Source organism: Lutra lutra, chromosome 4 (assembly GCF_902655055.1).
Source record: "Lutra lutra chromosome 4, mLutLut1.2, whole genome shotgun sequence".
NCBI lineage: Eukaryota > Metazoa > Chordata > Mammalia > Carnivora > Mustelidae > Lutra > Lutra lutra.
In genome coordinates, this window is record NC_062281.1 from 97,179,194 (window position 1) to 97,198,239 (window position 19,046).

At 52.2% G+C, this 19,046-nt stretch overlaps 1 protein-coding gene across 1 annotated transcript in view; it reads left to right on the forward strand.

Annotated features, from left to right (window-relative positions):
• IGSF3 (immunoglobulin superfamily member 3) overlaps positions 1-19,046 on the forward strand; it is a 66,195-nt gene that overhangs the window by 35,416 nt on the left and 11,733 nt on the right. Inside the window, 6 exon segments of the mRNA XM_047726074.1 lie at positions 2,144-2,362; positions 2,365-2,578; positions 6,017-6,420; positions 17,666-17,791; positions 17,794-17,837; positions 17,839-18,076. Coding sequence (XP_047582030.1) covers positions 2,144-2,362; positions 2,365-2,578; positions 6,017-6,420; positions 17,666-17,791; positions 17,794-17,837; positions 17,839-18,076 — 1,245 coding nt within the window.

Below are 19,046 nucleotides of genomic sequence, written 5' to 3' on the forward strand. Positions count from 1 at the left end.
GCGGCTGAGTGTGCGTGGCGTCAGGAACATTTGCTTCCAGCTCCAGACCCACTGCTCCGTGCTTAGCCTGTGCTGCCTCACCTGCCTCCTGATGGGACATTTCACCAGCGCCCGTGCCGTCAGATTCTCATTAGTCTGTCCTAGTTCTCGCTTAATCCAGAGAGTTCTACACTGTCGGCTGCCTTTTTCTCAGGCCCAGGAGCACTCGGAACTAGTCAGTGCAGCCCCTGGGTTCTTATCTGCCTTGGACCCGGCCCGCCAGCCTGGTTTTTCTTCTCCGAGGGCCCCATCTCACCGTGCGGTTCTTCCAGGCATTCCCCACCGGAACCCAGCCAAGGCTTCTGGAAGAGTCTGCTGGGGTGGCCAAAGGGAATGGCAGGGACGCCCTGCACGTCATTCTGCTGGAGGCAAGCAAAGGGACTTTTATCGCTTCATGCGGAGTTGTCCTTTCAATTCCCTGCGTGGAATGACCTTGCTAGGGATGGGTCTTTAACTTAAAGAGGAATTATCATTAATGAGGATGACAGTGCTGTCAGTGTTGTGACCCCAAGAATTAGGAACTCTTAGCGACTCCATTTTGCACAAGAGAAATGGAAACGTAGGGAGGTTGAAGAAGAGCCCCAAGATTACAGAGTTAGGAAGCAGTGAACCCAGGCCTAGAGTCCCCATCTGCTTGCCTCCAAATCCATGTTTTTAGGGCTTCTTAGTGCCGTGGATGATGGCTAACCGGGAGCCTCCCCATCTCCGTAAATCATCTTCATATGGCTCCTGAGAAAATTCCTCTTTCCCACCCCACCCAGATCAATTTTTCACGTGGAACAAGCCAGTCCAGAATGGAGAGCAGGCACCCTCGCCATAGCACGAACTAGCTGCTGGGGCTCAGTGCTCATCTTTGTCTGTTTCTGCCTGTGGGAGAAATACGGGAAGAGATCGATTCACTACATGGTGATGGGTGTCTGTGGGTCCCTCCTCCGTGATTGGGTGTGCCGCTTAATCTGGAATTTGATTTCATTGATTGATTTTAAATCATTGTGTTTCATGTGGGTGGTACCTGGAAAACTGAAGCCGAATTCGTTATGGTGTTTGTATTCTATAATATTTGTTGGTTTTTAAAACTCAGTATAGATAAAAGAATGTATGCATAATGAAGACAGATTTGAACATCCAGGATGTTTATAAAAACAAAAGTTATTAGGAATAGTTAATCATGATCACTGTGACCACCTTTTGGAATCCTCCAGTGTGTTGGGTGACTTAAATGCGTAGTCTTACTTCTTTTTTAATCTTTAAAAAAATGCATAGTAGAAATGTCACTGTCCCTATCTTAGAGACAAAGCACGTAGAGTTGAAATAATTTGACTGAGTGACGTCAGCAAACTGAGTAGTGAAGGAGCGAAGGGAAGTGGATCCTTTGCCTGAACTTTGATTGGCAGGAGGTTTTGAGGTTGCAGCCATGGAACCAGGGCTGAACGTAGGTGGCAGGATGGAGAGCTGGTGGCCTTGGTCTGTTCCTCTGCGTTAATGAGAAGTATGAGAGCGTACTCTCCACCCCTCTGTGAAATGAGACGCCTGTACCATTTTAACCCACACCCAAGCAAGCTCATGTTTATCTTCCAAGTATGTCCCATTGTTTTTGTGCTGCTTGCTAATATTGCCTTGAAGGGCTCTAGTGACATGTTACAGATGTCCAGCATTTATTTGCCTGCCGTATCACCAAATGGCAGGAAGATGGAGGTCAAGTAGAATTCCAGAGTCACTCCGCTTACTCAAACTCCCAAGTGGAAAAATCCTTGAACCCCAGCTGAGCAGATTCCCCGATAAATGCCTTTATGCCCCAAGCGTAAGGTCATTGCTCTGTGTTTCTTAGGATCTAATTCAGTCTCTGGTCTCAGACCCTCTTTATCCCACACATTACCCTGGCACCCAGCTAAGGGCCTCTGAGTTTATGGATCTTAAAATCTGGGGGGGCAATGCCCAGAAGCAGCCAGGGCTCACAGTGGCAGCAAGTGTCTGGGGGCTTTTACCCTCCAGGTGACCGGCACCTGCATAGCATGACTTCTGCCCCCGTCCTCCTTTCCCCTCTATGGAAAGGGGGCGGGAGCGGCCTGAAAGCCACAGCGTGGCCCTCTCTCCCTCTTTCCAGAGAGCAGCATCTCTGTGGAGGTGGCCAGCAACGCCAGTGTCATCCTGGAGGGGGAGAACCTGCACTTCTCCTGCAGCGTCCGCACGGCAGGCCGGCCGCAGGGCCGCTTCTCCGTCATCTGGCAGCTTGTGGACCGGCAGAACCGCCGCAGCAACATCATGTGGCTAGACCGGGACGGCACCGTGCAGCCGGGCGCGTCCTACTGGGAGCGCAGCAGCTTCGGGGCATCCAGATGGAGCAGGTGCAGCCCAGCTCGTTCAGCCTGGGCATCTTCAACAGCAGGAAGGAGGACGAGGGCCAGTACGAGTGCCACGTGACCGAGTGGGTGCGGGCTGTGGACGGCGAGTGGCAGATCGTCGGGGAACGCCGGGCCAGCACCCCCGTCTCCATCACGGCTCTCGGTAAGGCAGCATCTGGTGGTCTTTCTGTGGGGCAGTGGGGAGACTGCTCCCCTGTCAAGAACCTCATCCTGACTTCCATCAGAGTTCTGGCAGGAAACGGTGGCACCTTCTGAAGGGTTTAATTGAAGGGCCTGTTACCAAAGTGTGGGTAGGGTTGCAGGGCCTTGGGGACTGGTGGCAGCTGGGGCACTCACCCTTCCTGGGTCTGCATGGAAGGAGTGAAGTTGGCAGAACTCTGGCCAGGGGATTGAGGCCACCCAGCAGGAGTGGTGGCCCCAGGTGGAGGAACGTGGCCACTGCCAAAACCGGCCACCCCCCAGAGCAGAGCCCTCTCTCGCCTGCCCCCAGGCTCTCCTGCCCTGCAGCCCAGGGGCTCAGCCCTTATCAAAAGGCCCAGAGCAGCACATATAAGGGTAGAAAATACCTCTTTTCACCCTTTATTTAGCATTTACTATGTTCCTGGCTGAGTCTAAGCACTTAAGCTCAATTGTCCCTTTGAATTTTCACCTAGCCAAGGGCTAAACCCAATTTTACAAGGAAACTGAGTGAGAAGGGTTACCTCATATGCCCAGGGCCACAGCTTTTAAAGGACAGACCCATCATCCAGACCAGGGAAGCCAAAGTCTCTCCACTTTTCTTTCAAAGCCTGTGCTTTCATCTCTCCCTCTGTAAGGCACCTTCTTAGGAAAGCCACTTCCTCCTTAGCATGAAATTAAAAGATACCTTGAGATTTGCTAAAACCAGAGAATTAGATTTGCTTCTCACGGGGCCGTGAAAGAGGCTTCTATCAATGTTTATCTGCCTAATACGATCAGCATATTAAATTGTAAAAGGCCAGTCGGCTACTTGTTATCTTGTTAGGTCTTCCTGTTTATGAGGACAGCTGTGACATCAGCTGTCCTCAGTGGCTTTGTGTCCCACTCCCTGGGACTACATTGTCCACTCTCCTCATAGGTAGAGCTGGTGGCGCCTTTAGACACACCCATGACGATGGTAGCCCCGGCTGGTTTTTCCCTCAATGGAAGATTACAAATATACCATCCACCCAAGATTACAAATACACTTTTTTCCCTAAAAGCTTAATCCCCAAGACTGGCCCGCTTCTTGCAGTCGTCATATTGCTCAGATTTCCGTCTGTGGAAACTTCGTCCACTGGTTGAGTTTGCCCCCCGGCTCAGTCAGCACCAGTGTGGACCTTTGGGGATGCCACCTGTGAGGAAACGTCTGACTTTCCAGTCATGGTCATTTTTTCCCCACATCATGAGGTTAGGGACATCCAAGGAGTGGTTAACATTTGTCCGGAGCACTTCTCCAGAGGTCACCTCACAGAATCCGCTAATCCCCTGAGAATTTTCCTTCTCACCTTATGTCTGTGGTTCTCACAGTCAGGGTCACCAGGGGCTCTGACCTGGGATCCCAGGGCTTGGTTCTACTTTCCTGTTCTCTACCTCTGAGGCGCCTCTGGCCAGAGCCATAGTTAGGGCGGCCCAAGGGGGGTAGGGCAGGGAGAGTGGAGGGCACTGTGGGGTCACGTTGCCTGTCAGTCTAGATCGTGACCTACATGAGTTTTCATATTGGTGCAGTTAGGTACGGCTGGCTCTCAGCAGGCGCCCCGGGAAGATGACAGGTGGGAACACCCTCCAGCCGCCCTGGCCCATCGTGACCATTCTGTGAGAGTAAGCCGGCTGCGCCGTGCTCTGTGATCCTGGCGTGTGCTCTGTCAAGCCTGGACAGAGTCCCTTGCCTGGAGAAGCTCTCTCCCCTTAGGGTGTTGAGGCCAGGAGCCCCTGGTGCATGGCCTCTCGCTGAGGTCCTATGTTCCCCCACCCTCAGGGCAACATATACTGCATGCAGAGACCCAAGTGACCACCACAACCACTTCAGGCTTGAGGCTGGGTCTCTGGGTCTTAACTTTTTTTTTTAAAGGATACATAAAGATAGCTTATGAAATCCAAACTGAAAATCCAGAGTTTTCAGCAGATTATGCCGACCTGTTTGCTGTCTTAACCGCCCCACACAAATCTAAAAAACTCATTCTATGCCTGGTCTTTTACCCACGGAATCTGAAGTACTTTCCTTTATGTGCATTTTGTTTCTTCAGCCAATGACATATATGACAGAATAGGGCGTGGGCCAGGTACTATTCCATGCCAAGTACGTTGCAAAATATTAACTCATTTCATCCTCACAAGGACCCATTTTTAGGGTGGGGAAATAGAGGTGGAGAGAAGCGAAGTAACTTGCTGCTGTCACATAGCTAGAAAGTGTCACCGTCAGGCATCTGGCCCAGGGGTCTGTGCCTTTAACCCCTTCCCATGGATAACACCGCCTACGGCCCCTGGCTAGCAGCTTGACCGTGGCAATCCATTTTTACTTCTCCATGCCCTTCCTCACCCATAAGAAATGGATGGTGCGCCTTCTTGTCCTACGAGGTCATTTTGAGGAATCAGTGAAGTGTGGCGGAAGCACAGCCATTGGCAGCATGCCTGGTGCATGGCGCTCCGTAAACGCTGGCTGGCCCTGGTTTTATGGTCACAACCAGTGAATTAATGTTATGTAGTGTTTCAAGGTGAGGGAAGTCAGATAGCCCCCATTGAGGAGCTGGGGTCAGGGACTAGTCAGCTGGCCGTCCGTGAGGAGTATTGGGAGCCTCACAGCCTACTGTGACGGCAGAAGCCCACCTCACCCCAAGTCCCCCCTGCTCGAGGTCTGGCCATGTACTGTGGCTCCCTCACTGCCTCTCTCCTTTGAATTTCGCAGGGAAAGTGAAAGAAGGGCGGGTGGTGAACCTCCACTGCCTGGCCCAGGAACTTGGGACATGTCCTGCCACCTGACTTCACGTTCTCCAGCCCCGATGTGCCGCAGACCAGACAGGGAGGCGTCGGGGCTGGAGGCTGTGTCCACCCTGCAGGCTAATGAATGAGGTTGGCTTGGGGGCTTTTTTTCTCCTGGTTTTTTTTTTTTTTTTTTTTTTTTTTAAGATTTTATTCTGTAGAGAGAGATAGCACAAGCAGGGGGAGCTGCAGGCAGAGGGAGAGGGAGCAGCAGACTTCCTCCTGAGCGGGGAGCCCGATGCAGGCAGACGCTTAACTGACTGAGCCACCCAGGCACCCCTTTTCTCCTGCTTCAGCCTGGGATCCCAAGATTTCTAGGATGAGCTCTGCCTACACACCTCAGTTCCTGCGAGGGGACTGATGGGAGGCAGGTGGAAATGAAGGTTTCACTCGGAGGGACTTGCTCAGTGCTGCTCAAGGAGAATTACCTCTGGCCTCTGTCTGCAGGGTCTTGGGACCTTCTGGGCTTGTGCTTCCAGGTGAGGGCCAAAGTAGACGTGGTCCGGGCATCAGGAGAGACCCAGAGCCTTGGCGGTCTCCGTTCGCTTTGCCAGCAGTCCCATCACTGCGGCACGCTGCCCTGAGAAAGCCAGGTGTCCCCCTCCCTCCCACAGCTGGAGTCTCTGCTCTCTCTGCAGAAATGGCTTCGCTGTCACAGCTATCTCCCGCACGCCGGGCGTGACCTACAGTGACTCCTTCGACCTGCAGTGCATCATTAAACCGCACTACCCGGCCCGGGTCCCCGTGTCAGTGACGTGGCGGTTTCAGCCGGTAGGCACCCTTGAGTTCCATGACCTGGTGACCTTCACCCGGGATGGAGGAGTCCAGTGGGGGGACAGGTCCTCCAGCTTCCGAACCCGAACAGCCATCGAGAAGGCCGAGTCGAGCAACAACGTGCGCCTAAGCATCAGCCGGGCCAGCGACACAGAGGCGGGCAAGTACCAGTGTGTGGCCGAGCTGTGGCGGAGGAATTACAACAACACCTGGACGCGTCTGGCCGAGCGGACCTCCAACCTCCTGGAGATCAGGGTGCTGCAGCCAGGTCAGCAGCATGGGGGGTGGGGGCTTGCCATGGCTGCCAGCACATGGGGATGGAGAGGGGACGCACATCGAGCCCTCAGTGGTCCTGCTTTGTAGCTGCAGAAATTTCAGATCTGTAGGTGGCTGCGAGAGGACCGTTTGCTGGTCTGGCTTGTCCGTGGCTGACCTCTTACCCCTTCATTTTCTTCCTGTGTTTGGTTTGGGTTGTTGTTTCTGAACCATTTGAGGGTCACTGGCAGGGGCCGGACGGATCTCCTGCCTCTAGGTCCTCCAGTGTGTGCCTCCTAAGAACAGGGACCCTCTACTGTCCACCCAGGACACTGCTGTTGGGCCCCGGGAATTCAACACCACTGCGGAATGCTACCAGCATTTCCCTGTTGTTCCTATGATGTCCTTCATAGTTTTTCTTCTTTTCTTCCTTCCAAACCAAGATCCAGTCAGGGATTGCAAACCGCTTTTAGTTGTCTTGTCTTTTTAGACTCTCTTCACTTAATGTCATCTCCTAAATTCTTGCGACAGCACCATGGAGGAGGGACCCATTGTCCCTTGTTGGCAGCTAAGGAATGTTGAGCGCGACAGGGAACAGGAGAGTCCCTTACTGAGTTATTTCCCTCGTGGCAGGTGCTTGGGGTCGCTGGTTTTATGAGCCTTTCACAAGCCCAGGAAAGACTATGACTTGCCCAGGGTCACGCAGCTGGTAAAGCGTGGACCCAGGGTTTGAATGCTTGTGTTTTTTCCCCCATGCCCTTTCCCAGGGTGGGAGAGGGGAGTGGTTGCTCCTTCATTGGACACTTTTCCTAATGCATGGGAGGGGGTAGGTATCTGTGCTTTCCTGGTGTCCCTGGTGTGTGTCCCGTCTCCTCCTTGGCTGGAAGCTGGTGGAAGGTGGAACCCAGGCTATGGGCCCAGCTTCCCTGCCATGGCCACTGGGCCCCTGAGTAGGAAAGGGCAGGCACCTTCGTTGTGAAGGGTGGTGTGGATGAGACGTGACTTACAAAGACGACTTTCTGACTTTGTGACCCGCCCATTTTGCAAAGATGGTTTGAATTCCTTGCAAAGAGGACTTTTCTACCCACTCACCAACCTGTCTGCTCCACGACGTCATATGGTGATAGTGGTATTGTCTGAGCTCCCCCTTGGCCTCTTCTAACCCCATGAAAGCCCTGTTCTGCACCAGAGTTTGGAACAAGCAAGTTGTATAAATGATGGAAAGGGGTTCCTTGGGCAGTTACAGCCTAAGCCTGGGCAGCAAGAAGCTCAAAGAAGATGCGGTGCTGCTTAAGTAGATTTTTTGGGTTAATGGAGGGTTAAGGAGAGACCCCATTTTGTATGACTTCTTGTTGTGGAAATGCTGAGGGACACACTTGCCTGTCTCACTGACTAGGACATTCTAGTTGTAATTGTGCATTTTGTGGTCTCGGGCCCTCAAGCTCACTGTTGTGAGCCACGGCGCCCGCCACATGGTTCTGCAGCTGTAGAAGGTAGGCTCGGTGCCTGACATTGCCTTTTTGAATCATTTCCTAATACTTGCTTGCTTCTGTCCCTGTTTGGAATCTAAGGCTGGAGCACGTAAGGAATGGCTCAGGAATTAGCTCAGCAAAAATTCAAGTTATTTGGATTTCGATGAACTTATGGTGTTTCTAAAGAGAATAAGGGTAGAAATGTGTTAGTTCCTCTTGGGAGCCAGGCTTTGTCCTTACTAGCACCTATGTGAAAAATTCATCCAACACTGAAACGATGGAGATGTTTGTATTCCTGTTGTGGTTTCTCTGTGGAGAAACCCAGGCTCCCAGTAACTTAGGAGGCATGATGGCAGTGAACCAGCTTGTCAAGTGAAAACCGAGCTTGCCAGGGCTGGTGGGCCTCGATCTTCTCAGCTTCCAGAGGTCTCTCCATTTTCCATCACACCATCTCATTCCTCCTGGGTGGAAATGTAGCTGGAGAGCTAGGGATGAGGGTCTGCTCTGAGGCCTGTCTCAGGTCTCTGTGGCTTGTGCCGAACTAGTCTGTGGAGCGAGAAGGGGCAGCAGTGGCGCAGGAGCCTGTGGGGAGGGGCTGTGGGCCACGTGGCCTGTGCTCCGAGGTGAGCAGTGATGTGCCCCCTCCACTGCCAGGTCCTCTGGGGGCTGCAGAGAGCCCGGTGGGTGCTGGAGCCACACACCACCGCCCAAGGAGTGGCTGATGCACGAGCGTGAGTCCATCCCTCTTAATGTTACCATCCTCCTCTATTAAATATTTATGCAGTTAGCACTTCACCTTTCCCAAAGAGCTCCATGGTCGTTTCTTCCTCCCCCCCACACACACTCGGGTTGGTTCTGAGCCTTCATGGTGGGGGGTGGGGCAGGCAGGGGAAGTAGAAGTGGAAAATACCAGAGGGCTGACTGTGTCAGACACTTGGCGTGTGTGATCTCGTGTCGTCTTCACCCGCTACCCTGGGAGGAGGCTCTTGCTGTCGCACTTTATCAATGAAGTCACTGAGGCTCACAGAGGTTCTGACTTGCCCAAGTCAAGTAAGTGGTGGGGGCGGGGGAGGTTGGGATTTGAACCCATGTGTGCCTTGTTAAAAAGCAGTGGGGTTGGATGGTGAAAGGGGGACTTTAACTTTCTTTAAGGCCATATCGTCAGAGATCATACTTAATGCATTGAGTTAACAACCTCATTAATAGAAAGAAGTTTATCTTTGGAGCTGGCTGACGGGGAGTCTCACAGCACAGGTGGTTGTAGCAGTGAGAATAGTGACAACGACACAGCAGCTAATCTTTATGGAGCGTTTCTTGTGTGTGTTCATCACCAGCCTGAATGCTTTAGATGCAGTAGCTTCCTTGGTTCTCACAATACCAGGTTTCACCCATTTTATAGACGAGGAATGGACAGAGACATTAAATAAATTATCCAGTGATCCATAATAAGAGGCAGAAGCAAGATGCAAATCCAGACGGGCAGTCTGGCTCCACAACCCAAGCTCTTAATTTGATTATATGGCATATTTTCTAGGCATTTTTTTTTTTTTTTTTTTTTTCTTCTCAGGGATCCTCTTCAGTACCAGGTACTTTTATTTGACTTCACCTCTCTCTGGTTTACCATCTGTGATTTCCTGACACCCGTTAGTAGATACTTCAATTTGTTTTTTTCAAGTTGGGGCCATGAGGTGCCCGTAGAGGTTCTAGTCTGCCAATGGTGAAGGACTTTTTTTTTTTTTTAAAGATTTTATTTATTTACTTGACAGAGATCACAAGTAGGCAGAGAGGCAGGCAGAGAGAGAGGAGGAAGCAGGCTCCCTGTGGAGCAGAGAGCCCGACTGCTCGATCCCAGGACCTTGGGATCATGACCTGAGCCGAAGGCAGAGGCTTTAACCCACTGAGCCACCCAGGCACCCCATGGTGAAGGATTTTAACGGACGTCTCCTCTAACGCCCGTTTCTTCAAACTTCTGCCACAAGATGGCTCCTAAGACTTGGGGATACCAGAGCTCAGAACCAGCCTGGGCTTCTCTTCTTTTTGCTCTCCCTCCGTCCTTGCCCCTCAAACAGTCCTCTTATCCCTGCTCTGGTGTTTTCCATCGAGTGTCCCCCCACCAACACCTGCCGCCAACCACTTTTAAGAATATTTTATAAAATATTCTGGGACACCTGGGTGGTTCAGTTGGTTGAGCAGCTGCCTTGGGCTCGGGTCATGATCCCAGCGTCCTGGGATCGAGTCCCACATCGGGCTCCTTGCTCGGCAGGGAGCCTGCTTCTCCCTCTGCCTCTGCCTGTGCTCGCTTTCTCACTCTCCCTCTCTCTGACAAATAAATAAATAAAATCTTTAAAAATATATTTATAAAATATTCTTATTCCAACAGAATCACAGAGAAACCCAGGGACTGTTGGCTCTCTTGTGCTGGTCCATGTGTCAGCCTTTCACTGTTCATGTCACCTGCTCCCATAGGGCTCTGTATGATCTGTGCCCCAGACCGGTCCTTGCCAGGGCCACCTGCTGGCCTGACCACATCACAGGTATTTGATGCATTAAAATCTCTGGCTGGATGGCACGATCGATCGTGGATCTATCATTGACCATTCTTTTTACCTACTTCCTGCTCCATCTGTGCGTCCCCAAGGAGATCTTCGAGGAATGCCATCACTCCCATTTTGTTGATTTAGATTAGCCTGACTCCCATCGATCACAGAGTGTGACCCCCATGGGGCATTTAGGCAAAACTTTAAGCCCGATCAACAGATTTCGATTCCTTGCTCTTAATCAATTCTTTTCTCTTTTAATTTCCAAGCATTGCTTTGCTTTCTTCTGATTTTCTTTAGCACCAAAAAACACCTCCAATCACATATTCCTAAATACAGAAGCAATAAGGGAAATGTCAGCACTCATTTTCCAAGTGTTACGACCCTCTCTTGGTCTGGCTATTAAATATTGCACATTCAAATTGACAAAGCTATAAACAAGCTTCCAAGAGGAGAGCCTCCGGTGTAGAAAGCCGACTTGTCAGTGGGTGTATTCTGCTGGGATTTACTGATGGGTAGTCAGGATGAATATTTAATACCCTGTGGATGCTGCGAAATCCGTTTTCTCCAGTTTCTTATTGCTGACCTGGCAGATTGGGAGGACTGAGTGCTTTTTTCTTTGACTTGCATGGGTCCAGGGCATATGAACAGTGGCTGTCCTTGTCACAGTCTGGTAAGTGACAGCCTGCCTCATCCCAAGTGGGATTGGCCCCTGCTTTCTTTCAGAGAAGCTGAGGTTCATTCTCCTGGCATGCGGGTGCATGTGGCTTCTGCCTGCTGGGGGCTCAGAGACAGTGAGCAGGAGCACCAGAGCCCTAGGGGAGTCCCCCAGCCCTCCCCACCTCCTCAGGCCCCGTGTCATGGTGACGCCAGGTGCACCTGTTTGCAGTCGGCATGTAAGGGTCACTGCTCTGCCTGCAGACAGGTAAGACAGACAGGGCATGTCTGGGTGACTCCTCATTAGCTGCTTCCACTTCCAAACTTTTGCTGCTTTCTCCTCGCTCCTCCCTCCCTCTGCCTTCTGCAAGCATGTTTGAGCACCTACTCTGTGCCAGTTTCCATGCTCAGTACTGCAGCTGCAGACAGGGGCATGTCCTCATTCCTGCCTGGCAGGCTGTCCTGCGGCCTAGGAAGATGTCGAAGCTTGGGGAAGAGTCACAGGGATGGTGGGAGGGCCGGCCTGGGGGTGGGCAGTGGGACAGTTCAGGCTTGGAACAGCGTGTACAGAGAACATCATGGAGGGAGGAAGCAGCACGCATGTTTAATGTGACTGAAGCATGGGGTCAGGGAGGGCTCTGGCCCCAGGTATGTGGGCGAGGGCCAAGGGAGCCCCTTTTAGACACCAAAGTGTGGAGGGTCATCACATGTGATGGTTAGAAGCGAGGACAGACCAGGCAGCCTGAGTTTGAATCTGGGCTCTGCCACTTACCAGCAGGGTGACCTTGGCCAGTATCTCTAAATTTGGGGATAATGATACTTATTTCATAGATCTGGCGGGGAGCAAATAGCCAGTATTTATGAAGTGCTTACAACAGTGCTTAGCACATAGAAAGGAATCTATGAATTGGTTAAATAACATTTTCTAATCTGAGCAATCAGGAGTTCTGATGGTGCTCAGATCATATCCTTTTTATAACAATTCAGAATAGTCCCTTTACTACTCTTAAAATGAAATACCTAGACAGTATAACATTCTTACTCACATAACCTTTAGAAATGGTTACAGTGCCCTAATTGTGGGATAAAGGATGAATGTTTTTGAAAAGGAGTTCGTAGCACAGTGACTCCGTGCTCAGGGACAGCTATGCTGGGCGGACACGCCGCCGCTCTGTCCCTAGAGACACCGACCGTCAGGCCCGTTAGCCCCAGCAGCGAGGCTCTCCCCGACATGCTTTCTGAAATCCTGAGCAACTCTTGCTGCAATGTGGAACAAAACAAAGGAAAACCCTCCCTTCGTTTACCTGGCATATATTAAAAACCATGCAAATTTAAAAAAAAAAGTATTGTGGTGATAGCAAAATGAAAGTAGGTTCTGGGTTCAGGGATGGCATTTTCTCCCACATGAATGTCATTTGAAAGTCATACAGGACAGAGCCAGAGGTTTGGGGCCCAGAGCCATCCCAGGCCTGGGTTTGCATCTATCCCTGGCCCTCATCCACTCAGCACCCCCACTTCCAATCGATGTGACAAAGAAAAACCTGCCCGCAGATTTCGCTGACATCTGCTGAAAACTATGGTCCTGAGGAGCCCCAAGCAGGCCCAAGCTGGGAGCAGTAAGCTCCTGTTTGTGGCTTAGGAAGTTCCCCCTGGTTCGGGGTGGGGGCTTGGAGAGCTCCCTTGCAGGCTGAATATGGCCAGCCAGAGATTCTAGGGGTCAAGTAGGGCCTGACCATGAAGGGAGAGAAGATCAGGGCTTAGGATAGAGGGACTGTAGGGTATAGTAGCTGCTTGACTGGCATGTATCTTTGCCATCTCCTTCTCTGAGGGAGGGTGACACACACACACACACATACACACACACACACACACACACACACACACACACACACACCCCATAGCTTTCCCTCCTTGCCTGACTTGCTTCCCTCAACTTGACAGACGTCTGCTGTCCGGCCACTGGCCCTGTCTGCGCCTCACTGTTCTGATCGCTGTCACCTATCTTTAGTAAAGCCCAGTGTTCCTCCTCTCTCCTCTACTCCTTCCCTGCCCGAGTCTCCTCACTTGTCCCTCTGGCCCTGCGCACCCCCGTACAGAACTGCTGTCTCCTGGGTTACCTGCGGCCACCTTACGGCCACACCTGTGTCTTCTCTGACTCACCGTGCCTCCCACTTGGCTGGAGGGCTGGTGAGGCTGCAGCTTGCCGGGCCCCACTCCAGCGTTTTGGTTCAGTGGTCTCAGCAAGTCCCCAGGTGATGCTGATGTCGGAGGGCCCCACAAGGCCCCAGATGGCCCCCCGAGAGCTGCAGATGGTCAGTGTCTGGTACGCATCCCAGGCCCCTTGCAGACCGGTGGAGGCTTACTTTTCTGACCTCACCTGCAGGACTGACCACTTGCTCTCCCTGACTGTGGTGTGCCGAGCAGTTCTCACCTTTGCTCCCCTGTCCCCTCTCTCTTGGGTGCCCCTCTCTCTCCCTTCCTGTGCCTGGGCAACACCTACTCACTTGTTTTTCAAGGGCTGGCTGAGCTCAGATGTCGCACACTTTTGTGAAATGTGCTGTCCCTCCTGTCGCAGTTGGGATTAAATGCCTCTCCTTTAGATCCCCATACCTCCAAGAGAAGATCGGTCACATATTTGCTCAATCACCCATTTCTTATTTGTTTAGCAATGGTTGGGTCACAGTCCCTGGCCTTCGGATGCTTATAATTTTGTAGGAAACAAAAGGCCTTTAAAAAACAAACCTCGCATGAGACAGCCTATAAGAGCCCTTCCAGGGTGTAAGGAAATCCTTTACTGATGGAAGAAAGGAGTTTGGGGCGGGGGCGTTGGGGGATGACATACAAAACAGGGTCTGCAGGATGGGTGAGTTGGCGGGTGAAGCTGCGGCTCTCCCTGGTGCTGCGTGATTCCCCCAGACACCTCTCTGGGCCTTCCACCTGTCCTTGCTGTAACACAGCCACCTCTCCCAGAATGCCAAAACCCAGGATCCCGCCCCATGAAAGGCCTAGGAAAGACTCTCCAGGTGCACAAAGAAAGGGCCCTTCGCTCTCAAACGGGGCACAGCATGGGAGTGCCCACAACCTGGGAGCCTGAGGCGCCCCCTGGAGGCAGCACCCACCTGAGCCTGTGCTGGCAGGTGGGGCCTCACTCCCAGCCTCTCTTCCTGCCCCTACCTCCTGCTGACTCCCAGCTGGGGATTAACCCAGCCTTTGCCCCTGGCTTTCCCATCACCTGTGTGCTGTCTCCCTCCCAAAATCCATTCACTCAGGCTCTAGGGTTCACGTGAATCACCCAGGGATCTTGTTAGAGGCAGATTCTGAGTCCGTGGCGGGGCGGTTGGGGGCGGTCTGGGAATCTGCATCTCTGTCAAGTTCTCAGGCAACGCCGGGCCCAGGCCAGGGGCTATGCGTCTCGTAGAAAGTTTGCCACTTTGTTTGACAGTTCTGGGTCTCATGGTGTGCTTTGAACGTGGCACCAAACCCAGAGACCAAAATGAAATGGAAGTAGTAAAAATGTAAATAAACTCTTGCTAAACTTTCTACAGATCATTGCATTTAGGCTACACAATACTCCTATGAGGTATTGTCATCACACCGATGAAAATTCCACCAGTCCTAGGCGCCTGGGTGGCTCAGTTGGTTAAGCGACTGCCTTTGGCTCAGGTCATGATCTCAGGGTCCTGGGATGGAACCCCGCATCCGGCTCCCTGCTCAGCAGGGAGTGTGCCTCTCCTTCTAACCTTCCCTCTCTTATGCTCTCTTTCCCTCATTCTCTCTCTCATAAATAATAAGTAAAATCTTTTTTTTTTTTTTTTTTTTTTAAGAAAATTCTACTATCCTAAAGTGGGCTGCGCCCCCTCTCCATGAAGGATGATGGTGCAGGCAGGCTTCCTACTGCCCAGGGCAGTACCAGACAAGACTCCTGAGATCTTCCTAATTAGGCATGGGGGCTGCGGGCTCTCCTGGGCTTCAGGCAAGGCCCTCCCTGCCCTTGAGATGGGGATGGAAATTCCAAGCACAGAATAGGAGCTGACCCCTTGCCCACCTGTCAGGCAGGCACCACATTTCAAAAGTGCCTCTCTTTCAAGCTTTTCAACACTCACAATATTTTGACATGGCAAGGAAAGAAAAAATGGAAATGCTTTAAAACATCTTCCTTCTTGGATTCTTGTTCTCAGACCACGTGACCGAATGAGGCTAGTCATAGGATTTCAGTTTAACATATGCAGTTACTATAGCAATTGAGGTTTCCTTAGTAACAGTTGCAAAATAATCTGGCCCAATTAATAATACATTTTAAAGCTCTTTCTACTCTACACTGAACAACCCAGTTTTTGGACAAGAACCAGATAATTCAGGTGGTATCATTTGTGCTGATATAGATATCATTTGCATGTGGTGAATTGGTTGGAAGGAATGAAAAGGGAGCTGGTTGTTTCAAGTATTGTAGGAATCGGATCTGAAAAGTCGACTGGCAAGCTAAATGCATCTAGTTTGCAGAGCTGGGAAGCTTACTGGTAAACCTGCCCTGGATTCCTGTGTGCCCTGGAGGACTTTGTGTGTTTGAAGAAGGGGGAAGGCTGGGGACTGGGCTTGTTTACAAAAAAGACAAGAAGAAGGGTGGGGCGTGGGACGTAGGATTTCTCTCTCATATTGGTGTGGGTTTTTTTTTGTGTGTGTGTTTTTTTTTTTTTTTTTTTTTTAGAGAGAGGGGAAGAGGTGGGCGGGGAGGAGCAGAGGGAGAGGAAGAGAGAATCTGAAGCAGACTCCAAGCCCAGCATGGAGCCCTTACTGGGCTTGATTTGATCTCATGACCCGAGATTATGACCTGAGCCAAAATCAAGAGTTAGACTCCTGACCAACTGAGCCACCCAGGCGCCACTCATATTGGTTTGCTCTTAATGGCTTGGGAAGGTCTGTGGGAATGTGAATTTAGCAGTACTTCATGAATAGTGTCTCCTAATTCACACTGAGTTACTCGTTATTGGAGTTGCTTTTGCAGTAATGGCATTGGGTATTAGATCCCACTGTCCCTTAGCTTGCTGAATCCTCTCTGCCATCCAGAATGTTGATTTATTCATGACCAAGGTGTCCAAATGACGGTCTGGGGCTTTCAGAAATTTCAGTTGGGGTGTGAAAAGCTGCTTTCACTGTTAGCTCCCAAGGAGGAACTTGGAGCTGTGTCTTTTTCCTTTTTTAAAACCTTTTCAGTAGGGGGATAATGGTGGGTAGGAGAGTAAGCAGAGCCAGGTGTAATAAGGGTGGAGTGGGTATGATCCCATATTACCTTCATGAGATGTATTTCCTTAGACCTTGGCTTCTTGCCACCATAAAGGTGAGCCCAGTCCTTAATTAGCAGGTAGGGTGGCACTGTGGAGTCTGCCCTTCCTCTGGTTTTGGAGCAGGGCAGCTACGGGAAGGACCCTGGAGTTAGCTCCTTTCTGTCCCATTGCTCTCCACTTTCTTCTCAGCCTCCTCCCCCTCTCTGCCTGCAGGAAGACCACCCCCAGCAATCCTCCGACTGCCTGCTACCACATTTCTCAGGCATGCTCTCCCCCACAGATCGCAGCAAACACTGAGCACGTACTTTCTGAAGCCCAGGCACTGTGCCAGCCTCTGTGGGGTGTAATGATAAGACCGTCCACTAGGCACAATGGTGGTGTTCTTCAGGCCATCCCTGGCACTCAGCTTCAGGAGGAGTACACTCGAAATATTTGCAGACTGTCAGGGAAAAGGTTGATCTCTGCCCTCAGGGCGCTCATAGATTAGGGTGGAAGAGAGACTAAGGAAAAACAGCTGGAAGATACGTAGAGGGTTCTGATGCCAGCGCCGATTGGGGCTGCTAGCCCAGAGTGGGGAGGAGGAAGGGGGAGTGGAGAGACGAATGCGCAGAAGGGCCAGAGGGGAAATGGTGGAAGGAGAGGGGCAGAGACCAGAGCTCAAGGAGGAGGTGCTTGGGGCACCTGGTGGCTCAGTGGGTTAAGCCTCTGCCTTGACTCAGGTCATGATCTCAGGGTCTTGGGATCGAGCTCCATGTTGGGCTCTCTGCTCAGCAGGAGCCTGCTTCCCCCTCTCTCTCTGCCTGCCTCTCTACCTACTTGTGATTGCTGTCTGTCAATAAATAAAATCTTAAAAAAAAAAAAAAAAGGAGGTGCAGAGGGACTGGGGGAGCGGTGTGGTGGGGTGGGGTTGCTGGAGAGGTGAGTCGGTGGAGATGAGCCAGAACAGTTGGGCAAGAGCCAGATCCTGGAGGGACTTTGTACTGTGAAAAGGAATTACTTTATCTTTATAAGCGATAAGCCGTTGGGAGCCATTAAACTTCCTAGCAGGAAGTGATTGGGCAGATCTGAGTGTTCTCAGAGTCCCCTAGAGGCTGGGTGATATGAGGAAGGTGGAGGGATGTCAGGGGGAAGCCAGCTCCGTGCCATTTGCCTCACACTGAGCTGCACTTCGGGGGAAGCGCGTCCATGTTCAGTCCTCCAGGAGCTGTGCTGGGCATAGCTTGGCTGGGGGCCGCAGGCAAGGCCAGGGACGGCCAGGTTTCCAGCGCTTCCGCTGAACTGCACCCCCCCCCCCTTCTTTGCCTTTGCAGTGACAAAGTTGCAGGTGAGCAAGTCGAAGCGGACCCTCACCCTGGTGGAGAACAGGCCCATCCAGCTGAGCTGCTCCGTCAAGTCTCAGACCAGCCAGAACTCCCACTTCGCTGTGCTGTGGTACGTGCAAAGCCCTCGGATGCCGACGGCAAGCTCATCCTGAAGACCACCCCACAGCTCGGCCTTTGAGTACGGCACCTACGCGGAGGAGGAGGGCCTGCGGTCCAGGCTCCAGTTCGAGAGGCACGTGTCCGGGGGCCTGTTCAGCCTCACGGTGCAGAGAGCCGAGGTCAGTGATAGTGGCAGCTACTACTGCCACGTGGAGGAGTGGCTGCTGAGCCCCAACTACGCCTGGTACAAGCTGGCCGAGGAGGTCTCGGGGCGCACGGAGGTCACCGTGAAGCAGCCAGGTAAGGACCCGGGGCACGGCCGTCCCAGGCCAGTGGCTTTAGGTGGAGGGACTGCCTGGAGCAGGGGGCGGGGAGTGCTGGGCTCGTGGGGCCATGCTTGCAGGGGCAGGGGCGGGGGGGCCTCCTAGTGCCCCCTGGTGCTGAGGCTAACTCAGGAAAGCGCCCTCTGCTCTGCTGTTAGGGACAGCATCTTCCTCACTAGGCTGGCCCCGCAGGGTGGCTGTGCTGGGCACAAGGCGGTGAGGCCAGGACCCCAGCGGCTCCTGGATCTCCTTCTGGGTTTTCAGGTTGCACCCTGGATCTCAGGCTGGTGCCGGCTTCATACCCAGCATTCTTGCCTGGGAGGCACTTTCTGGTCCTCTGCTCCCCTTTCTTTCTTACCACCCATTTCCACCCAGGGGGGATTCCTTCCCAACTTCAAGGCAGACTACCCCTTGGCCCCCATCTCAGAGCGTGTGGGTGGGGCCCCCATTCTGCTTCCTGACAGACCAGGAGAGGCACCTGAGCTCTGCAGGACTCCCTCCCACCCACCACAGGGCAGCCCTGCTCATTGAAAAACCCCTCCCTGTAATTCCCCTCCAGGTTTTAGATCTGCCCCTGGAACAACCCAGAATAAGTTTGGGTCATATCTTTTCACGTGTGGAGGGTGCCCCTGTCAGTTTCCCTTTCTCCTTGTTGAAGAACTCTTCTAGTTCTTTGAACAGCCCACACGATGTGGCCATTTAGCTCCTCTCCGTCCTCATTCCTACGTGGCCTGTAATCTGTTGTCACTAGCCTGTCCTTCCTGATGGGCCAGGGTGCTCTGTTGCACCACAAGTCCCAGCTCCGTGTCTTCATTTATGTTTTCCTCTTTGCCTGGAACAGCCTCTCCTGCTTCTCCTGTCTTCACTCCATCCCCAGGACTTCACTCAGCACCACGTATAGGAAGCCTTCCTGCTTTCTCCAATATCACCAGAAGTTCCTTTTTCCT